This window comes from Corvus hawaiiensis, chromosome 6 (genome assembly GCF_020740725.1).
Source record: "Corvus hawaiiensis isolate bCorHaw1 chromosome 6, bCorHaw1.pri.cur, whole genome shotgun sequence".
Lineage (NCBI taxonomy): Eukaryota > Metazoa > Chordata > Aves > Passeriformes > Corvidae > Corvus > Corvus hawaiiensis.
Window position 1 is genome coordinate 39,079,605 of NC_063218.1, and position 21,765 is coordinate 39,101,369.

General features: G+C 47.6%; 1 protein-coding gene across 2 annotated transcripts; it reads right to left on the minus strand.

The window, feature by feature from the left end:
• Positions 1–1,464: 1,464 nt before the first annotated feature.
• Positions 1,465–20,189, minus strand: SPINT1 (serine peptidase inhibitor, Kunitz type 1). Of its 2 annotated transcripts, XM_048307685.1 has the most exons (11): positions 20,032–20,188; positions 19,377–19,849; positions 11,660–11,811; positions 10,122–10,260; positions 8,837–9,007; positions 8,140–8,166; positions 7,091–7,216; positions 6,122–6,172; positions 5,179–5,349; positions 4,437–4,493; positions 1,465–3,401 (listed from the first exon to the last, which is right to left on the minus strand). In XM_048307685.1, exons 2-11 carry the CDS (start codon positions 19,804–19,806, stop codon positions 3,205–3,207), a joined length of 1,521 nt encoding a protein of 506 aa, XP_048163642.1. In that variant the 5' UTR covers positions 19,807–19,849; positions 20,032–20,188; the 3' UTR covers positions 1,465–3,204. The 2 variants fall into 2 exon arrangements, with proteins under 2 accessions (XP_048163642.1, XP_048163643.1); XM_048307686.1 differs by lacking the exon at positions 6,122–6,172 and having other exon boundaries at positions 20,032–20,189.
• Positions 20,190–21,765: the final 1,576 nt, after the last annotated feature.

Below are 21,765 nucleotides of genomic sequence, written 5' to 3' on the forward strand. Positions count from 1 at the left end.
CTCTTCAGTGAGGCAGCACGGTGGGCAGCAGCTCCTGGGGCCTGGCAGGAGCCTGGCTCCTCAAGGCATGCGAACAACCCCCTGGAAAACACTGACCTCGGTGGGGAAGGCATTGTCTGCACACACTGCAAGGACAAGGAGCGGGTCCAGACCTCGGAGCCTCCTGCACCGCGGAGCAGCAGTGGGGAGCACGCCAGGAGCTCCACACCAGGAGGAGCAGCTCTGCCCTAAACCAGCCAGCAGCTTCACACAGCTGCGTGTTCCTGGTAGCTGGGAAACATGGAGGACGTGCTCCCTGATCGGCACAGCCAGTGCAGTGGGGCGGCTCAGCTGTCACCGAACGCTGTTCTTGCTTGGGCAGTAAGGCAGCGAGGCAGCCTCTCCTCGCCGCTGGCGCCTGAGGAGTGGGATTCTCATTTTGCGAAGTTTCAAACTCTGGGCTCCTGTTTCCATCTGAAAATTTCCAAGAGCTGAGATTTCCTGGGAAGCAGGAGCCCTTGTGTCAGGTGGGCGTGCAGGGGCTGAAGGCAGGTGGGACTCGGGGGGTGCGGGCCCAGAAGCCATGCAGGGGAGGGCTCAGGCCGGACCTGCAGCCTCCAGCAGGGCTGTGTCCAACCCCAGGGGACACAAAGGTGTGGTGTCAGTGAAAGAGGCTGCAAAGCACGCACCCGCCTCTCTCTGGAGACTGTGAAGAGAAGCAGCCGTGGTTTCAGGTGGCGATCCCAGGCCAGGGGTTACTGTCGGGAGGGGAGCGCTGACCGCATCGGCCGAGCTGAGCCGGCCTCAGCAGAGCTGCTCCTGGGGCAGCGCTTCAGGGGACAGGAGAGATAATGTCTGCACTTATGCCCGTAAGTAGCTGGAGATGGCAGGATGGGAGAGCTGGTGTAGAGTGCGTGGTCATGACAGAGCAAAGCCCACAGCCCAGAGCAGAGTGCGGGGAGAAGGCGTTCCTGCTTCGAGCAGCACTCGGAGGCCCAGCCAGGGTGGCCGGGTCAGCAGCGCAGGGCTGGTCCGCCTGGTTCCCGTACAAACCCACTGCCAATTAGCCAGTTACATTTAGCTGACTTTACATTGCAGTTCTTGAGTGATCACCAGCCTGAAGATACAGTTAGAGCAACTCCTGTTTGAAGAATAGTGTCTGCTTTTGGTTTCAGACCCAAAGCCCAAACCAGTCTGACCAGCTGGAACCCAGTTTCAGGTTACACCCTGCCTTGCTCTCTGGGTGACTTAGTGGGTAATAATCTTGCTCCCAGAACACCTCATGCAGTAGTTTCCTATTCAGGTATCCACATATGTTGCATCCCCCGCTTCCAGCCCTCCCCACGCCATGGGACTGCTGCTGCAGCAGCTCTCCCCCGAGATACCACAGTCGGGGCAGATGAAAGGGTGCGAGATAGCAGGCATGGGAATGATACCTGCCCCCTCTGCAGGTCATTGCTCCTCAGACACCACTCCCAAGCCAGATAAGACAAACAATTCCTTTTTATTATCAGAGTGAGCACGCAAAAAAATAAATCAAGACATTAGGTTTATTGCATAGGCCATGATAGGCTGTGGGAAAAACAAAGAGATGGAAGAAATGATACGAGACAGAAAAGGAGGAATCTGACCAGCCCCAGGAACGCTGAGGCAGATGCCTGTGATGAGGAGAGGCATGCAGCCAGATTGCCAGCAGGCTCTGGGCAGCAGTTTCTTTCCTTTCCACCCAGGCATCAGCCCAGGGAGGAGGCAGCTCTCCTGCCACTGCACTTGAGAGGTCCTGAGCTGGGCATGGCTTTACTAGAGCATTTCAGAACCACTCTGCCCTTGGCCCTGAAAGAGTCCAAACATTTAAACTGAAGTCTGTACATAGATTTATGCTTCTTACACGCACACACACACACACACACACACAAACACACACACAGAGTTTCCTCTCTCTTCACAGCAGTGTTCCAAGAGCACCAGGCACTGGAAGTTTAGAGCTTGGTGCCAGCCCTACAGCCAGCAGTACATCAGGCACTTCACAAATAGCTTCTTCTGCCCCAACAGAAATCCTCAGCTCACTGAGGTACAAGCCTGGACCAGCAGATGCTGCAGGACAGAGCTCAGAAGCATCTCACTGCAAACAGACTATAGAGGAACACATAGGGCCAGGACTGGGACCAGGACATTACCAAAGCGGGGATTTCACATGCTGCCTTGGGGCCAGAGATGAGCTTTGGACCTCTTGGGGCTGGGCTGAGGTCATCTTGTACCAGGAGGGACGAGCCAGCAGGAGCAAGGAAGCCTGCAGACATTAACTGGTGATATCCAGCCCACTCCTCTGCTCTGGGAGATGCCAGGGACTCAAGTCAGGCTGTGTGCTCAGAGGAGCATGCAGTAAAATCAAAACTGCACCTTTCCTGCACAATCAGCAGGAAAAGTATGGGTCTTTACTTCATGTGAGAATAAATAGATATTTTCTCAATGTGTTTGGGTTCAGACTGAACACTGGAAAAGCAACCAGGGCAACTCACAGAGAGAAAAATGGTGAGCATGTACTGTACACAGGAGACTGAAACACAGCAGCCAGGCAGAAAAAAGTCTGTGTGCTTTTCTGTTAAAAAGCAAAGCCTAGTGACTTAAGCAGGTGTTTCTGTCCATCTTGAAAACAGGAACTGCTGGAGAGTGTCACAGAGCCCTTGGATCAGGTCTGGCTGATTATGTCAATCCCACAGACCTCAAGAGATGCACCATGAGCAGGTAGACTGCTGCAAGGCAGGGCACCTTGCAGAGGACTGGGAGAAGGGGAGGAAAATACAAGGTTGAATGGAAGAAAGTGACACTGAAAACAAATTCCTGGCTTTGGTGAGCTTGCACCATTCACCAACATGAATGCTACACAGATCCAGTTCCAGGCTCCTTCAGGAAGTTGAGCAAAGTTGTGCTCTGGGTTTGAGCAGGAAGAAAGGTGTAATTCAGAGTTTCACTGGATTGTTTGAGGCTAGGAAGGGATGGATGTCAGAGAGCAGCAGAATGCTCCCCGTTCCTCGCTTTCTAGAGCAGCCGTTTAGCCTAGACAATCACAAATACTAGTACTGCCAAATCACAGCTAGATCTTGGCCTGATGCTCCAAATGTCTTCATAGAGAACGAGTCCTTCAGGCACAGACCTGTGTCTAAAAACAGAACTCCAGAACTTTTGGGGAGTGCCCCAGGGCTGAACTGGAGAGAGAGCTGTAGGTCAGACTGGTTTGGTGGCACTGCTGTAGAACAGATGCTCAGTGTCCTCTGTGGTGGAGAGGGTTGAATTGGTAGCAGTGGTAGGCTGACGGCGGCGGCTATTCTTCTTCCTTTTCTTCAAGAAGAAGTAGCCAATGAACACCAGGACCACCATGATGCAGATCCCGAGGAGCACAGCAATCACTACCTCAAAGGCACCTGCAGGGATATGTGAACATGTTAGAAGGGATGCTACACAAGATCTGATGCAGCAGGAGTGGCGAGGAAGAAGCAACAGCAGGCATGACAACAGGGTGGTCACTGCACAACCAGCAAAGAAGAAAGGTGACAGCTGCATGGCATAAGGGTATGGCCAAGGCACAGCCAGCCTGTCTCTCCCAAAAGGTATTTCCCGTCATTTCCCAGATACACCACGCCCTCTAAAGGCTGTTCCGTGACTTTGGCAGGCTTGGCCATTGACAACCCTAGGAATATCAAATCCTTTTGCAATGGCAGCCTTGTGTCATACCTCAACAGGGAGGCCACCAAGGGGTGTTCACAGAAGGCACCTCCAGGCTGGGACAGCACTGAGGGAGTGAGCTATGGAGGATAGGCTGAGTTTGCGGGAAAGTGCTCTTAGCAGTGGCATGAGCATTTGCTCTCCAGCCAACCAAACCCCTGCAGCATCAGCGGAGACAATCAAGGACAATGCATTTGCAAGATGGTGTGAATTTAAAGATTAAATCATTCTCTAGGATTTAAGAACAATAACCTTAATGTGGCATTTTTTAAAGAACTTGTATTTCAAGAGTGTTGGGCTTTTTTAATGTTGTAGAGAGGTTGTATATGGTCATCACATTTCCCCACAATCTAGCACCTGACATTATTCATATATCTGCTTAAGTCTTCTTTCTTGTAGAAGTTAGTAGCCCTCATGTGAAATTGGCCCCTAGGAAGAGTTTTACTTCCCATTTTTTGATGTTGAACAGTGGAACATTCATGCAAGTTGATGGAAAGAAAAACAGGAGTGTCTGTATGAGCTACTGAGTCACAGACACAGGAAAAAAATGGACCACAGTTGCACAGTGCACAGAAGTGTCTCTTGCCACTGCCAGCATCCCACAAATCCCACATTGCTCCCCCAGCTTCAAAAGAGGTGTGGGAGAGAAGACTACTATTTGCAAGGAAAGACAAAGTATTTTTCAGAACAAGGAAAAGCAACAAGAAAGATCTGGAGGGAAAATTGTTACTCACTTAAGATAGCAGTTTGGGACTCAAATGATTCCCATCTTCGGCCAATGACATCTGCTTCTGAATTGGGAACACAGAGAGGGGAGAAAAGTTTTACAAAGAAGGTTGGGAACAGGGGATAAGACAGGTTTCTGAGGAGCATATAGCCAGTGCTCTGAAGTGACTGAATGCACACAGCACCCCTTCTCAACAGCCACGGTACTGAGCTCTCAGGGCAGGCTGTGAGGCCCAGTGCAGCTCAAGGAGGTAGTTTGCCTCTTAACAGATACAGTATGGCAGAATTCTTCCTGTTGGCCTCCAAAACAATATGTACCAAGTGTAACCCTCTCTCTTGTTTGTTTAAAACTTCAGGCTAGTATGTGTCATTGAGGATTTTCTTAACTTCTCCCCACTCACTTGGGGAGACCTAGAGCCAAGCTAGGAGGTTAGATTTTCTTCAGAGCAGATGTATCACATCTCTGGTTAGTTTTGTCATCCTCTGTCTCTTTCTCAACATCAGCACCCAAAATGCTTTCCAGCTCTGGGAAATGACAGGCTGCATTGCAGAAAGATGCTGCAGATCCACCATTCCCCATAAGCCATTGGTTGTGTTGAAGGACACTGTGGGTCATGGCCAGGGTTTGAGAGCAGAGCAGCTTTGACTGAAAGCTCCCAAGGCACTGCCTCTTTGGGACCACAGAACTTAATCTGAAGTGATTTTCCCAGTTTGATCAGTCAAATTCCAGTCCTCACTATGTATGCTTACTTGTGATGCCTGAACATGATTTCATGCACTCTTCCTCTTGTTCAAAGTTGTTGCTGTTGCCACCACAGCCCCCATAGGTGAAGGGGTCACATTTCTCCAAGAATGGGTTATAGTACCAGCGGGGGATGCTCTCGGTGCACTGTCCAGTATCAGGCAAGTCCACACAGTGGCCTGGCAAAGCAAGGCAGAGGTGCTTTAGTCCAAGCAGTGTCTTCCCAGAGCAGCAAAATTTTCTGCTCACAACAAAAGAGCACAAGCACCATGGCAGAGGAAATCCATAGCCACAACAGTGGCTCTCATGTCCCCACTGCTCAGTTGCCAGCTGGTCAAATTGGCAGTGCCAAGGTGAGCTGCCACCTGCCATAAATCCAACCAGCAAGCAGAAAAAGGAACATAAGGCCATGCAGTCATGGTAAACCCTGGATTCACTCCCCTGTAGAAATGACCTGTCATCCCTGGGAGGCAGAAGGGAACATGAAGAGCCTGGACACACAGAAACCACAGATTGGCTCAGGTCTCCTCTACAACCGAGCTGCATTTAAGTGACTTGGAATATACTCTTTCAGCCCAGTGATAGGTCCACTGTCTACACTTAAAAAAGGAAAAGACATGGGATCAAGCACAGACCTTGCTGTGTCCCCTCCACTGCTTTGGTTTGCACTATTTCCAAAAAAACATGCTGCAGAATTTTGTACAGGCCAGCAAGCAACATGCATGAGACCTACTTGGATGGAAAAAGTTTAGGCAGGAGTGAAAGCCTGCTAACAACAGCTGTCCTCGAGGTCAGAGAAGAGGCCCTTGCTCATTTTTAGTACAGGGACTACCCAGATGCTACACCTGGTTTTGGATTTACAGAGGGAAGTAGTTTTACCATGGAACAACAGGCTGAAGGAAAAACCAAAAGCTGGAAGAGGTCAGCCTAGGTGCTCTGGATGGTACGTACCTTGCTTATGTGTGACATTAATTTTCTGCAGTCTATTGAACTCACGAGCATCTGCAAGGGGAACATTTCATGTTAAAAACTTCTCTCACCAGTTGAAAAGAAGTGCCTCTGTCCATGCAGACATGAGCAGACAGAGCTTTCCTGTACATTCTTTTGCTATCACAAGCCAGAGAAAGGGAGATACCATTTGATGTTCTTAAATATCTCAAAGCTATGAGAGGAACATGGGAAAAATAAAATGTAGTAACAAGAAACTCTTCCCAATTTCCAATCCACAGATATAGAGACAAAACTAAGGAAAACAAAGGCTGCTTTCTTATTTTTGTTTTCCATCAAGAAGTATGGGAAAAGTCACTCCAGGTTTTAAGAAGTATAAAAGAGCATTAGTGCTCTTTTATAAGAATATAAGAGAGAGCAAGAGAGATGAATCATAGGCTTGAAAATCGAAAAAGACAACAAAACACCCACACATAGGAAAGAGATTGTGGGAATTCAGAAGAGGTGAGGAGGGATGGAAGAAGGGAGGAGATAGTGTGGATTTGGGCATCTCACCACTGTGCATTTATGTTAGCATAACAGGATGTTAAGGGGACTGTGCCACCAGACAGACTTGAAAAAATAATGGTTTCCTTTCCCATTTCCCAACTCCAAGAGAGCAGGTAAGGTAATTCAGTGAGAAAAATATTGAAAGGGGGAAGACAGGCCTGAAGTCTTACAGAGAGGTGCAGAGAAGAGAGTCAAAGAGTATTTAAGAGGCAGGAAACGTCACAGAAGGAAGGTCATCTCTTGCAGTCAGCAAGGATACAGGAAATGGCAGAACCTGCAAATGTAATACTGTGGAAAGATAATGCAGGGTCAGGAGATAAGAACAGAAGACACCAATAGGCATTGACTCAGCACCTGTAACTTACATTGGACCCATTCCTGAGCAGATAGTAAGTTGTCTGAGCCAGAATTTGAAGTACTTACATCGTTCACAGTACATCTCATCCGATTCATCAGCACAGTCGGGAGTTTCATCACACTCCAGATAGGCATCAATGCAGCAACCATCCTTGCATCTGAAGAAGGGGGGCTGACAGTTCCCATTGCATACTGCATCAGAAACAGTTCAGATAGCTCATTAAAATTCATTGTTTCTCCCTGCCAGATGCTTTAGGAAGGACTTAAAAGCTGCTGATAGGGCTGGCAAACAAGAAACAAGGCAGATTGGTAAAGGTCTCTCCTCAGTGCCACCCTAGACTAAAAAAAAAAAAAAATTCCTGTTTATAAATGAAACATTGTTCTGGAAACAGCCATGTTTCCTCTCAAAAAGAAGTACATAGCAGGTGGAAGCAAGAATGAGCTACTCAGGAAGAATATGGAGACATTACCCAAGCATGGCGGATTAAATTAGGAAAGCCAAACTGAAACATGCACACTGGGCTGCAAGAGCTTCAAACCTCTCTGCTCCAGAGGTGGTCCCAAGTGCTGAGTACTGTGCCCAGTTCTGAGCTCCCCAGTGACAAAAGACATTGGCATAAGAGTAAATCTCAGCAAGAGCTGGAGCACAAGACCTAGCATGAAGTTATGGAGAAGACAGATTATAGAGGAGACAGACTCATTTTGGAGCACAGTAATAGGATGAACAGCAACAGACAGGAGTTGCAACAAGGGAAAGCAATTCAGTATAAGGGGAAAAAATTATAATGAGGGTCATCAAACGTTGGTACAGTTTGACAATACGACGTGTAAAGTCTCCTTTTTCAGAGATACCCAAAACTGGACTGGATACAGTGCTGAGCAACAGAATGTGACTCAAAGCTGGACCTGCTTTGAGTAGTGGGTTGGCTCAGATGACCTCTAGAGGTAATCCCCAACCTGAATTATCCTATGACATGAAAGGGAAAGGCTTAGTAAAGAAATTAGTCTCCAGTGCCTCACTTTCCAGACTGAGTCCTAATCAAAAGCCACAGGAATGGACATGAGACACTCAGCCCAAGCTTGCATAGGATTGAACTGTCATATGGGAGACTCACCTGGCTGTTGTCGCCCACCAACAGAACCTGAAGAGACAAGAGGAAAAATAAAAATAAATTTACCACCACATTGTTTTGTCAGATTAAGATCACCTTTATATTGTCTTAATGTTTTCTGCAAGGAAGCCCTGATTAGGGAGGTGAAATATGGATGCCTGCCACTCAGAGACCTAGATGAGTTGTACCCACGTGAGGTAGGCCTGCAGGAGCACAGGGGAACTTCCCACCACGAGCTAGACCATTTCCAAATTGTTTTTCTTTTCCAAGGCTGTAACATCGCTTTTTAAGCAGTGCACTGCAATGGGCCTGGCAGTGGCTCAGCCCATTTATCTGAACAGCAGTAAATTGTTCTCAGTGGCTTGAGGGTGCCAAAGAGGGAGATTAATTTCATTTTGGGAGTAAAGCCCTTCTGGCCCCCAACTGCACAATGCTGCTGTCTGAATTTAGGTCTCAGATGTGACACAAAGATCTGGTGAGGGCTTCTGCAGCCAGAGGAATACCAGGGACACTGGCCAGTGCTTCAGGAGCTGGGTCAGATAGGTTGGCAGCTTAAGACAATGACTGCCCATCCATAATTAGCCCAGTCTCCTCAGCTTACTGGGCTGTAACTAGCTCTCAGCCAAGAGGCTGCAGTACTTGTCCACAGGGTCATCCCGACCCTATGAGAAAGAGGGGGCTGGATTTTTGAAGGACTCACCTCTGACATTCTTGCAGGCAAGTTCACACTCCTCTTCCCGTAAGTAGTTATTCTTGTTGGGCTTGCAGCCACCAAAAATGAACTCTTCACACTGCTGAAGGCTTGGGTTGTAAAACCAGCGTGGAAAAGATCCCCGACACCAGCCCACCTTCTTCGGAGTCAAACAATGCTCTATCAAGAAAGTTAACAGAAAAGGGTCTGGGGTTAGGTCAGTCCTTTGGAAGACTTTCTGTTTTGTATATCTGAGGGCAAACAAAATCTTCCAAAGGACATGTCTGAAAGGTTTATAAAATCTTGACCAACATGGAGAAGAAGAGTAGGGAATCATGGATTGAATTTTTTTATATGAAAGGGAGGGTCACAAAACCAAATTAGAAGGTGTCACATCCATTAAACAAAAGGAGCTGCATCTCCACACAGCACATAGTTAAGCTGTGAAGCTCCTTACCTCAGGAGGTTGCTGCTTTTCAAAGATTACATGAGGTCAAAAAGGGATTCATACATGGTTATTAAACATGAAGACACCATCTTCTGCTTAAAAAAATCTCCCAGCTGCAAAATCCTTGGGGATTAGTCAAGCATAGTGGAGATTCACTGATAGCATGTCATGTTCTCACACTATTTCCAAAGTACCAACCTCTGCACACTGTTGAATGCAGTGTATTGGAGTTTGGTCAGACCATTAGCATCACTTGACATGGCTGCTCTTATATTTTTATGGTACCTGAGGTAGGAGAAGACATCCCCTGCTTAGCTACTAGTCAACCATTTGTCCAAGAACTCCTTATTTCTGATACACTTGTAATGCTGAACATTTTCATGATTAAACAAAGTCATTAAAGAAAAAAAAATATAAATAAACCCGGAGATACACTGAATGTCTTGCAGACGACTCCACCTACCCTGAAACCTAAGGGCCGTCACAGCAAAACCACAGAGTCAACAGCACCTTTCACGTTCTCCTGTTTTACAACCTCAGTTGCACCCCAAGCTTCATCCACTCTGGTGTCACCCAGTAGAGAGCAAGGACAGGCAGAACAGATGGGCTTATTGCAGGCCTCATCTCCAGCACAAGTATGCAAAAATCCCAAAATAGATCACTGTGAATTCAGAGACTTTCCACTACCGGTGAAAGGCAGTAGTGCAGACTCTCACTGGGAAAAGCCGACACGCAAGTCCAGTGTCTTGGCTGTGCTCTTCTCCCATCTACCCCTCTGAGAGGAGCACCAGTAATGCCAGAGCAGGCTCAAGGACTCCAGGTAGATATGTGTGGGCTCAGGCTCACCTTCTGTCTGTTCAGAGCTCAACACCATGATGGTGATGTTGGTGAAGTCTTGCTGTTGTGCAGTGTCCGTGACAGTAAGCTGGAAGACGTAAGTTCCCACCTGGAGGTTGGAGATTTCTACCTGATCTTCTTCATGCTTCTGAGAATGCAAAAGAAAGGCTTATGTAGGAGAAAAGTACTTCTAAGGAAGGAGTGACTGAAGCTATGCAAGGTCCATGTTCCTGCATTAGGGAGAATGGAGGTTGGATGGAAATGTTCAAGCAGATGTCTGGCATGAAAAATGTCTCAGTGCTAGACAATCCCCCCAAACCCATGGACTGGTACCCAGCTGGAACAGCAGAAGGAACAAGTATCACAAGCATAATTAGATATTTCATGTTTTGGGGCATTGTGAAAGCACAAGGGAAAATAGAACTCATTGGAGAGGACAGAAATACCTGTAGTTTTTATTTTACTTTTTAAAACTTAAAACCTATTATGAATCATTTACTTAGCACATAGGGAATAAGGTAGGTGTATTTAATTGTTTTGTCAGAAGCGAAAGCTACAATATTATTGACACAAACTTTTCCTCTATATTTACAACAGAATTGGACTTTCATTTCCATGCTATCCCTGGTTTTGATTAGGTTTCAAAAGAACACAGCTTTGCCATACATCATTTTAATGTTGTTAATACAGCATAATATTAGGGGACCTCCCTCCCTCCATGAAAGTTGCTTTGGTCGGGCTAGGGCAAAGGGAAAAAGAAAGGAGCACTTGCTGAATTACACAGACCCCTTTGCATTCTAGAGTTTGTCACTGCTGATGTTCAAAATCAGTTGTGGGCCTGATGTACTCATTTGCTTCATAATTCTTCCAAAAGGTGCCACAAGAACTCCATATGAGCCCCATGGCTTTTCAAAGCATTTTGCAGAAGTTTAAAAGAAATAATTTGCTCTTCTAAAGCTACAATTCACTTTTAGCCTCTATCAAATAGGCAGTGTTCATACCCCAGAGATCTTGGATCCAGACAAGAGACATGAGTTCTGCTCCAGCTCAGATAAAATAGGAAGAAGAACTTACGCTTTCAAGAGAGGCAAAGTCCAGGAAAAGCCCCAGGAGAACAAAAGCAGAGCCTGAGACTGGATTGTTCAGAGACAGAAGAGGAAATGCACTGAAGTGGACAGAGTAGAACTAAGAGAAGGCCCTTCACTGAACTGCAGGAACTTGGAACCAGAGGCAGCTCTTGCACAGAAGCTCTGCCCTCTCAGCTGCTCCCACCTAGGCAGATCAGGTGTTGCTCAGGAAGGCTTGAGACAGCAGCCCATGCAGGGAGCCTGAGACCTGGTGAAGCCAAAAATGCCACTTCCAAATAGTGTGCGAGAGGAGGAGGGCAACCACAAGGAGTGCTCCATAGTTTTTGGGAACAGGCTCCTGGGTGGACTGGCTTGAAGAGGGAAGGACAAGGTGACCTTTAAGTCAGAGCTCTGACTGACCAACCTAGTGCAGACCACAAGTGACACTGAGCAAGGTGCTTATTTCCTGCAGCTCCCTACCTTCATCTCCACAGAGGGGTCGCCAAGGACCTGTTTCCATTCATAGCTGACTATCCCATGGTCATCCGTGCTCTCTGTGCCTCTCAGCATCACTGGCTCCCCCGGCTGTACCCTCATGTCCTTGACAGCACGGGCTGTTGGAGGACGGTCATCTGCAGAAGAAATGTAGAACAAGGCTTGGGTAAGAGGCTAAAGGGTCCAGTCCTTGTCTCCACTACAGGAAAACAAGGAAGGGGGATTATTCCAGGCTAAATCAATCCAGACTTCAACTGCTGAAAAGAAAACACTTTTATACAGCTGTGCTCCTTGCAGCCTGAGCAAGCAACAGGCAGTCAGTACTGTTATTACTGCCCTCACTGATTTATTAAGTCCACAACCCACTACGGCAGTGCCTTTGAGCCAGTTGGCTCCCTGGGCACTTCTGTCCACAGGAACCACCATAAGAGGGTGGCCCCGTGGCTACAGCCATTGTGCTTCTGAGAGTGGGACCACATCCTCACAGAACAGCACAGAGCAATCTCCACCCTTCTCTTAGGGAGATGGCCCAATATGGGTGTTGAAGAATGTGGACCTGACTCTCATCATTCCTATCACTCTCTTTAAGCACTGTGTTCATGTATTTAGCCAGAGCTACACACTGTGGGACTTGGATGGGAAATACTTCTCTTCCAGATCATCTTCCACCCCACTTTCTGACATACATGCCTTTAAAACAGCACAAAAACACCATTCATGAGATTGTTATTTTTGTACCATTCCATGGATTAGCTTACAAGCAACTTCCACAATCTATTAAATGTTTTTCCAAACTGTAAGTACAAGAGATGAAAACTGATCCCTGCCCTTGCCAGCAAGAACAGCCTATACAATGACACAATTGAGCCTGACTCATAACTCCTTTTGGCCTGAACGTCTCTGGTCGCAGGCTTTGTGCATAGCTCAGCCCATAAAACTCCACCTGGTAGCACCTGTACCAAGTCCAAGACTCAGTGTTCCAGTTCAACCTGAGTCTTTTGTAAAGGCACCAACCATCATTTATAAGCTAGATAGAAATCACTCTGCCATTACACTGTTATATCAACTGTGACTGAACAAGAGGATTAGTGTCCAAACCCCTTAGAAAATTACTCCATTAGCTGATTATTTTCGCTGTTGCAGACTTGCTCCTAATTTCCTGTTTGAGTGTATCTGAATTCAGATCCCAGCTGCTGACTGTTGCTGCAGTCTACTGAAGGGACATTTAATATAAGGTATATGTATAAACAAACCTGACATTAAAACAGGCCACTTAGTTCTTTTGTCCCCTTGTACACACCACTGCAAGCTCTGGAGAAGGGATGCATTCCTGCCACTCCTGCTAGGCAAACACCACGAGCCTGCCAGGGAGAAAGGCAGCCTACTCCCTGCCACCGTCCTGCCAGGGTGAGCCCAGTAGGTGGGTGCAATTGCACAAGGAAAAGACCAGTTTTTCAACAACACAAAGGCTGATCCTTAACTCATGACTCCAAATCATGTTTTACGCCTTGACATTTTTAAGCATGAACACTTTAAACAAAAAATTGCAGACCAAACATCTAGTTACTTCAGGTCGTGGGTTGCGTGATCAAGTAAAAGTTCTGTTCAATGGGTCAGCAACTTCCCCAGTTCCCACCTCTGATTAGCCAAATTTACTGACTCTCCTCACATCCAGAACAAGAGTCAAGAGTATTCTTTATCTATGGTGACTGCCAAGGAGTAATGCTCACTAGAAATTAAGGACTTATTTTTCAAGTCTATCCCTTTTCTCCTTAGGATGCCTGAAAGTTCAGTGACTTTGGAATATTTCTGCCACAGTGACTGTATGAAGCCTTCCCTGGCAACGTGGCTGTTTTCCACCTGAGCTTCAGAACCAAAGTGCTGGCTGAGCCAGAGTGAGTATCAGCAAACTGCTTGTACAAGGGAGACTCTACACTCAGTTTGTTTTGCTCTGAAAGTCTGTAGGAAAAATGAAAGTTACCTCTGCTATAATGCTCTTTTGACCATGGAAAGTTTCTGCTGTAAAACTCTGTAATTAACAGGGAGGTTAAAGCTTTATGATGCTTCTGTGGCATGCTCTTTACTGTGAAACATGCTCCTGGAGTCACATCATAAGCAACAATTTCCACTTCCATTTATATAGCACATCAGTAGGGGAAATATGATTCCAGAGGAAAGCTTGATAGAGGAAATCCAAATTGCTTTAAAAAGTTTTATTACTCACACCGTATTCATGCCTGAGACCCTGATTTTTGCTTTTTAAAAAATCTCATCCCGTTTAAAAGCTCATGCAGTCAGTGGCTTGACTAGCTTCACCTCTAATGAGTGAACTTGGACCAAAATTGATGGGGGAACAGGAATTTAAAAGATAATAAATTTTTACGAAGGCTTCAAAAGTAAGCATCTAAGTGGGGGGAGAGACCCCACTAGGGACCTTGCTATGCAAACCTGCAGGCATCAGTGAAATCCCATGGCAGAATGTACTTGCAAAGCTCACAGTTTGGAGGCTTTTCTCTTTTGGAACTCAGATATTAGCTTTTGCCCTTGGGATCTATAAAAAACCAGATTTCCTCCATTCCAGAGCTTATGCAGATACACCCTGAGTAGTTGAGACTACAAAGCAATGCTTAAAAATACCTCAGAATGATTTGAGATTGTCACTAGAATGAGCTGGAAAGCTTTCTCATGGTGACTAAGGGGCTCTTACAGCCCACTGCTGACTGCCTTTGCAGGAGCAACTTGCAAACAAGACAAGTGGGGCTTGCCCTGGGGACCTTGAGGCACCACGAAGGGAAAGACCTCACTGGAGACAAAAGCCGCTGACCAGGGCAGGAGCAGAGATGGGAGCAAAAATGAGGCCACCCAAATTCTAGCGCCCATGAGACACAGGACCTTGGAGATTTCAAGCATCAGAAGCCAGCAGAACCTGTCTGCTGCACAAGCAGATGGGCAGCAGTGTGGCTCTTCTCACAAATGCTAAAGCTCTGCTCTTGCATTGCTTCCAGGGAATTCATTCAGAAGTGAACAGCTTTCTCACCCATCCACAGTAGAAAACTCTCCATTTCCACAGGCAGAGGTAATGAAGGATGACACTACTGCCACAGTATAATTTGCCTGAGGTGGAAAGAGAGAGAAAGAAACAAGGCAACCCAATATAGTGCCTGGAGAAAGAGAAATACAGGCTCTTTCTTTAGGGCTTTATCCTGTCTGGGCAGAAAATACAGTCATGATAAAGCCATACAGTTTTCTAACAACTCATGCACAGCCAAGCAGCTCTCAGCATTAGTTTCTAGAGGCTTTTGTAGTGGTTCATAAGTGCTGCACACAGCAGGTCAACACAACCTCTTGAAAACAATACAGTATGACTGAATGGATTATATTTTCAGAATAACATAAGGTGCTGCTGCCACTAGGTTCTCTCCATCCTTCCTCAGTCCTATTTGCTTTAGCAGGCAGAGGGAAAGACTCTCCCACAAGTATTTATGCTATCATAGCAAAGATTGGTTTGTACCTCCAGTCTCTTTAAGGAGACTCGGGCTCTGGAGACAAGACATGATGTAGCCACTTCAGTAAATGCTGCATGCCAAACACTAATTGCACAGCAAGTGGAGTGGAAGCTGCTCATCACCTTCTCTGAGCAGGAGCTGGTCTCACCTGAGACCAGCTGGTCCTCCAGGACCCTTCCAGTACACGTTAGCCTCTGAATCTGTGGTGTGGGTACTGAATGTGCAGCTTCCCCTCTCCTGGCCTGAGCTCGAGGATGAGCAGCCAGCTCAGGGCTGAACGGCATCAGCCAAGGGGGAACTTGTTTCAACCCCAGCTGTGATACCAGTGCTGCTCATTTTAGTTGCACTGTGTCCACAGAATGGAAACCAGCATGGGACCAAACATTTAAGGAGGGATGAGCTTCCCTCTTGGGAAGCTCTCCTTTTGGAATGCACTACCGAAGTGTTAGCCTGCAAATCTCCCTCCACGGTGAGGCAGGAGCAGACATATCTGATCAGAACCCTGTGGTTCCCAAGCACTTCCCGTCTCCCACTCACAGGCCCTGCATTCAACAGGAAGAGACTGTCACTGAGCAATTCACAATAACCACAAAACGTTCAGTTCAAGAAATGTACAAAGGTTCAGGGAGGTTATTTTCCAGTTTCACACCCAAAACTGGTTTGCCTAGACCAGAATAAGCTGGGCTAGTTACTTAAACACTGGGCTCCATTATTACCAATAAAGTGCAAGGTGAGCCTGCCCCTCCCGGATGAGCCACACAGAAAACTTGCACCAAAGTTCGGGCTGAGGAATCATTTAAGAAGATTGTGCCTTTTAACAATAACATCAGAGACTTCAGGCTGTACATTAGCTGGAACAGGCAAGAGACAGTACCAAGATATCGTCACCAGCTTACAAAGAACTCAGAAGCTCTTGTTCTCCAAAATACTGAAAATACATTCAGGAGATGTGCAGAACCCAGATTTCAGCTGAATTCATCGTTGCCTGTACCCACAGGTTTTTCTGAAGTCATAACACTGTAAGAGTGGCTACAGTGAGTTTGAGCAGGTACTCCTGTTCCTGTGTTCAGTTGTCAACACTCTTGCCATGGATGCTTGAGCAAGAGCACTGCAAGAATACACAGCGCTTTCCCTGTAATACTCTCCCAGCTTTCAGCTACTTCCATCAGGCTCCAGAAACACCCCAAGATTAAATTTGCCCATTCAGCAGCCCCCAGCTGTGTGCTCTCTTTCAGGTGTTACCTAGTCTCCTCCTAAACATATATAAACCTCTCAATTCAACAGGTCTGCTCCTTGCAGTAGTAGTAGTAGTAGTGTGTGTTTTTGCTTAATGTTACCCACTGGGATCACTAACTGGGTATTTCATTTTCCACTAGAAAAAACATGCATTTAATTCTTATCATTGCAGAGGGTGTCTGAAGAGTGGCACAGGTAAAGGCTCCTAGGACACCTGACAGCAGCACACAGAGGAAAGGAATGCATGATAAAGCAGCAGATAAGCTTCCTGCAGACCCTTAGAGCCAGAATCAGGGGGCCAACAATAACCTTGGCTCCAGAGCAGTCACAAAACGTCACATTTTAACAGTGATACAGCACAACAGCATGAAAACTACACAGTTTTGTCTCCAGTCCAAAACCTGGGCCAAGATTTTTTGCTTATGAACATTTGGGAGGAAGACCTGACATGTTGAAAACAGCTTCCTTTAACACTTGTTTCACATGGTCTCTTCAGGCATCCCCAAAAGGTCCGGAAGCAAAACTGCTTTAGAGTTTCCTTATGCTGCCAGGTGGAAATGCTCAGTGCCCAGAGGCTCCTTCACCTAGCCTTGTGCACCTGCCCCATTGTGCCCTTCCTCTTTTCCCCCTCAGTGACAGCCAGGCATCCACCTTCCTGCTCAGACAGGTCCTGCATGGACCCAATTCCAGCATCATGGCTGGAGGGGCTTGGGGTTTTGGTTTGGATTTTTTTGGTTTGTATCTGAATCAAAATGGAGATCTGCATTCTTAAGTGTCTCATCAACTGCTGTGGGGAGGAAGACCCAGCTATTTCTCCAGTAAGGTAACTCCCTTCGCCTCTTTTGCCTGCTAGCCCTCCAGTGTCATTCAAGGTGATTCAGAAAGCTTTTGGTATCAAAGACAATGCCTAAAAATTTCAGAGAGGAGGGAAACACATTTCCTATCAAAGCACAGCGCGAACATCGCAGGCTGATCCAAATACACAGTGGTGAACTGCCCAGAGTCTGTCACTCCAGCTGGAGACCCGCCTGGCACCAGCATCCTCCGAGGGTCAAACACGGCTGTAGAAGAGACCGAGCCCTTCCTACACTCACAGCAGTCCAAGGCACAAGCCCCACGTGAGCGAGGAGGGGCACGGCCGCCTCCGGGCACAGTAACCCGAACTGCATTTCTGGAGTGCTTTTCACTTCTCACTGATAAGCCCTCCTGGGTCTTCCTGCTCCACCATAGCCATCCCAGGACCTGTGAAAGGAGCACTAGGGATGGATTGCAAGACAGAAACTGCATATTGGTGGCTGGAGTGCTGCAGCTCGGTGCCATATTTTAGCAAACATGTCACTGCTGGTCACACAGAGAGGTTGGTGACCCTAGGACACTTTCTAAAGATCTGCACACATGGAATGACAGACCCTGGGACCAGCCAAGGGAGGAGGGGCTTGCAATCTTCTTGTATGAGGCACTGGTCCACAAAGGTAAAGAGACTGAATTGCTCAACAGTCCATTGTATTTTAATCTAATCTTGTGAAATCAGGATGTACTGGAGATGATGCATTCCCTTTTCCTCCTACAACAAAGCATATAGGAGTTTAGACGGCTGCCGCCATGCCACCTCCAGTGCTGGTGATGTGGCCTTCAGTTCCTCCCTAACTGCAGCTCCTGTGAAAAGGGTTTTGAGCCTGGAACAGAGATGCAGGAGAACTACTGAAACAGCAAGACACATTTACCAAAAGGCCCTAAAATCCAGTAGGAAGACACAAGTAGGGACAGAGGACCAGGGGGACCACTTCTGCCACACTGCTGTTCAAACCAGCAACACCCAAGGGCTGCTTGAGAGAAGTGATGATGCCCTGCTGCAAACCCCCCCACTGCTACCCAGGATGGAGAAGTGGTCAGTGTGGGATTTGGTGCCATTTCCCACCTCCAGCACCCACAAGGCTGGCACAACCCAGCAGAAAATCAAAGACCTATTCAGCTCACATCATGGAGCCCAAGCCCTTGCACCCACCTGGATGTTCCCCTTGCCATCTTCACAGATCCTTTCCTTCCCAGAGGTGGGCTGGGAGGGTGTGTGAGGAGGATTATCCACAGAGATATCCCCTAATAGCCCTGACCAGCGATCAACAAACAAACCAGTTATGGTTGCCAAAGTCCCAGCCAGGCTAGAAACATGCCAGCCTTGACAGGCTTCAGTCAAAACACAGAAGGAGGGGGCAAAGGAGGAACTGCTGTGTTTTTAGTGTTTCTGAACATGCTGCAAGAGTTTGGAGAGAGCAGAGTGTGTGGCAGGTGGCCAACTTCAGATTAGTTCATTTTCCACCTGGCTCTCTGTGTCCACGTGCAATCTTTTAGAGCAGAGAAACAGGGATTGGGGAAGAGAAACCCACCTCCAAAGGGGAAATTTTATAACCAGCCTCCCCCAGCTCCTCCTCTTCCAGCAGCAGGGACCAGCCCCAACAAGCAGAGCAATACTGAGGCACCTCACCATCCAGGCTGCTGTTAAATAAAGGTAACTGGATTGCATCCTGCCTCCAGCCCCTGAGCAATTAAGAGATTAATGCAGCCCTTTAAAACCTGGTGATGTGTAGCTTTTTAGAGGATTTCACTTTCCAACCTCAAAGGCCCAGGGGAAGGGAGAAGAAAAACAATACCTTCTTCTCTACATTGCCAAGTAGCAAAATCTCAGACTTTGGTAATCACACACTCCACCTGCTTCAAACAGGTTAAAGAGCATTTCCCTATTCATTTACTAATCGGTAAACTGAGGCACAGCTCTTAAATGAGTATCAGGGTTTGGGAAAACCTTTGTGGCAGAGGAAAATACAGAAACACCATCTTTAGCCTCGCTCTACCCCGAGCGTTTGGCAGCACTGCTGCTCATATGATGGCCGCAGGAGCTGGCACCAGTAACCATTAATGCTCTTCTAGACCCGGCTTGCAGGGATTCATTATGGGCACCTTACCACTAGGTCTGCGATTCTGCATTGCCAGGTAAGAATCGTACACGTCCTTCTTCAAGAAGTTGAGAAAGCCGATCTTCCTGGCAAACCTGCAAACGAAAGCCTTCTCATAGAGGCAGTTGAGGAGAAAGCAGCCCTGGATGTGGTCTTCCTCCGAGCCCGGGCCCTGCTCCACGAGAGCCAGGTTACAAGCGGGTTCCTTACAGCAGGCTCTCATGCAGTCCCTGCTCCGATGCACCATGGGGGACGACAAGAAGGTGGCTCCATTCTGGACGGAGGCGTCTGTATCCAGCACCCAATCCGGCAGCCCTGCCGTAAAGTCCTCCAGGCACATTTCACCGAAGGGTTTTTCCATCTGCCCCTCGCCCAAGTCCAGCACCACCAGCAAGCAGACCCAGGCCACAAACCATGGACCCGGACTCCTTCTGGCCATCTTAGCGCCCCGATTCTCACTGTCTTGAGACTTCAATCCTTTCCTAAAGGAAGGGAGAAGACAGATGAAGCTAAGAGGGACGGCGTTCAAGTGCATGCCAACCCGGGGCGAGAGGGAGCCGGAGCATGGCCGAGGCTGCGCTCTGGGTTCCGGCTCTCCCCGAGGTAGCCGGTGTGTCCCCTGACCCTGCACCTCATCCCCAGGCGTGTGCTCCCAGCCCCCCACCTGGGCGCTCTCCGCTGAAGCTGCTGCTGGGAGCGGGGTGTCCCCGCCGCCCCGTTGTGCCTTCACCCCCCAGGTGCGCCTTCAGCTGCGTCCAGCGGAGACAAAGGCACGGCGAGCGCAGGAAGTGAAAACCAATTCCCTGAGAGAGGAAGAAAAAAAAAAAATCAAGTCACTCCCTTGCATACTGAATTGCGTAAGAGGAAGGGGAGGAGAGACAAGCTGATACGATCTTCTGCTCCCCTTGGAACGGAGCCGAGAGCGATTCTCTCGCTCCCGTAGGTGCGAGGGCAAGCACTCCAGACGAGCATCCCACCTGCTGGGTGCTAGCTGCACCCCCGTGCTAAGGATGCTTCAAAGGAACTGAAAGCCAGGAAGCAGGCAATCTGTGTCCTGTGGCAGTCGCCCTTGTGCTCCGGTGTGGTCAGTGGCCCGGAGCACCATTAGCCCGTGTCTCGCTAACCCAAACGAGTCAGCCTTGCAGCCCTATCTGCAGTGCCCACCGCCGTTGCTACTGCAAGAGGTTTTGTGCTCAGTGCAGACATCCCGAAATAATGAATTCCCTGCTCTTGGGACGCTATATTTTTTTTTTTTTCAGTGAAAGCACTTGGGATCATACTTGGAGGCTGCCTGAGTAGCAGGACCCCTGCTACCACAGCAGCGAAATTTTAAGTAATCACCCCCCACTGATGAGCAGCATTTCACTGTTCTTCTCAATCTCAAATAGGTTAGCTACAGTTCATTTGTAGTGCCCTTGCCTTGCAGGACTGTGCTGTTTGGGGTCATGGGAATACAAAGGCTGCCTATCCATGTATTTTCCCCCTTTGTGCTTCTACTTGCAGATCCACGATCAAACTCCTCTGTTCAACACATACACCTGTGTCATCCACACCTTCTGTCTGTAAACAGTCCTAATACCCCTGGGCAAACTGCTCTTACCCCTCTGTCATTGTGCTTAGGAAAGCTGGGAGGGTTGGTAATTTGCTTGGACATTATTTATAATGAAATATTTCATCACTTAAAATAACAACAGCAAATCTGAGATGGCATTTTGTGATATGTCTTTGGAAAGAGGTGGTGAGCAGCAGTTATGTATCAAACAGCAATTGGCTTTGTGGTTTGGGGGACCATTCTGGCGTCCAGCATTTCAATTCTTGCTGTTTCTTTCTGTACCTCTGATCCAGCCTTTTATATCCTCAAAGGATACTTGAGAGTCCTTAGAGACATGTTTCCTGTCTCCTGGCTGTCACAAGCACCATGGGAAGATAATATTGTGGGAATATTATTTTTCCATACCTCTCATGACTTTCTATGGCTTGATGTTGACATTTGTATAGTACTGACATCTGTTAGGAAAAGGGGATTGCTTTGATCTGGCAGTGGTAAAGTATAAAAAACCCCCTTGAAAATGGATAGGAGGAAACATGCATGTCTGCAGAGTAAAGAGATGTTTGATTTCCTCACTGGATTTATGAATCTTTGTCAGGAGAAGCACGGGTGTCTCCCACTCCATTTCCAAATCAGGTCTTTTGGACCTGCCTGCAGACCATGCAAGCAGTAAAGGGGGAGCTGACCACTTAAATACATGCAGGAGAAATAAAAATGACAACAAGGTTGTCTCATTCTTCTGTTCTGCACTGCCTGAGATGTTCTGCTGGGAGCTCTCTCTTGTATTTAACCTGGAAGAGATTTTTCCTGGATAAATATTCAAAGCCTTCAGAGTGGAGCCAGGTGAGG

What these genes read in the sequence shown, in the direction of transcription:
- SPINT1 (XM_048307685.1), bottom strand. Translation starts at nt 19,806, where the DNA reads ATGGCCAGAAGGAGTCCGGGTCCATGGTTTGTGGCCTGGGTCTGCTTG. An exon ending in ACCCCTCTGTGGAGATGAAG is followed by an intron (nt 10,261 to 11,659) that starts GTAGGGAGCTGC and finishes TTGCATTCTCAG; the next exon opens with AAGCATGAAGAAGATCAGGT. An exon ending in TGCCTGCAAGAATGTCAGAG is followed by an intron (nt 8,167 to 8,836) that starts GTGAGTCCTTCA and finishes TTGTCTCTTCAG; the next exon opens with GTTCTGTTGGTGGGCGACAA.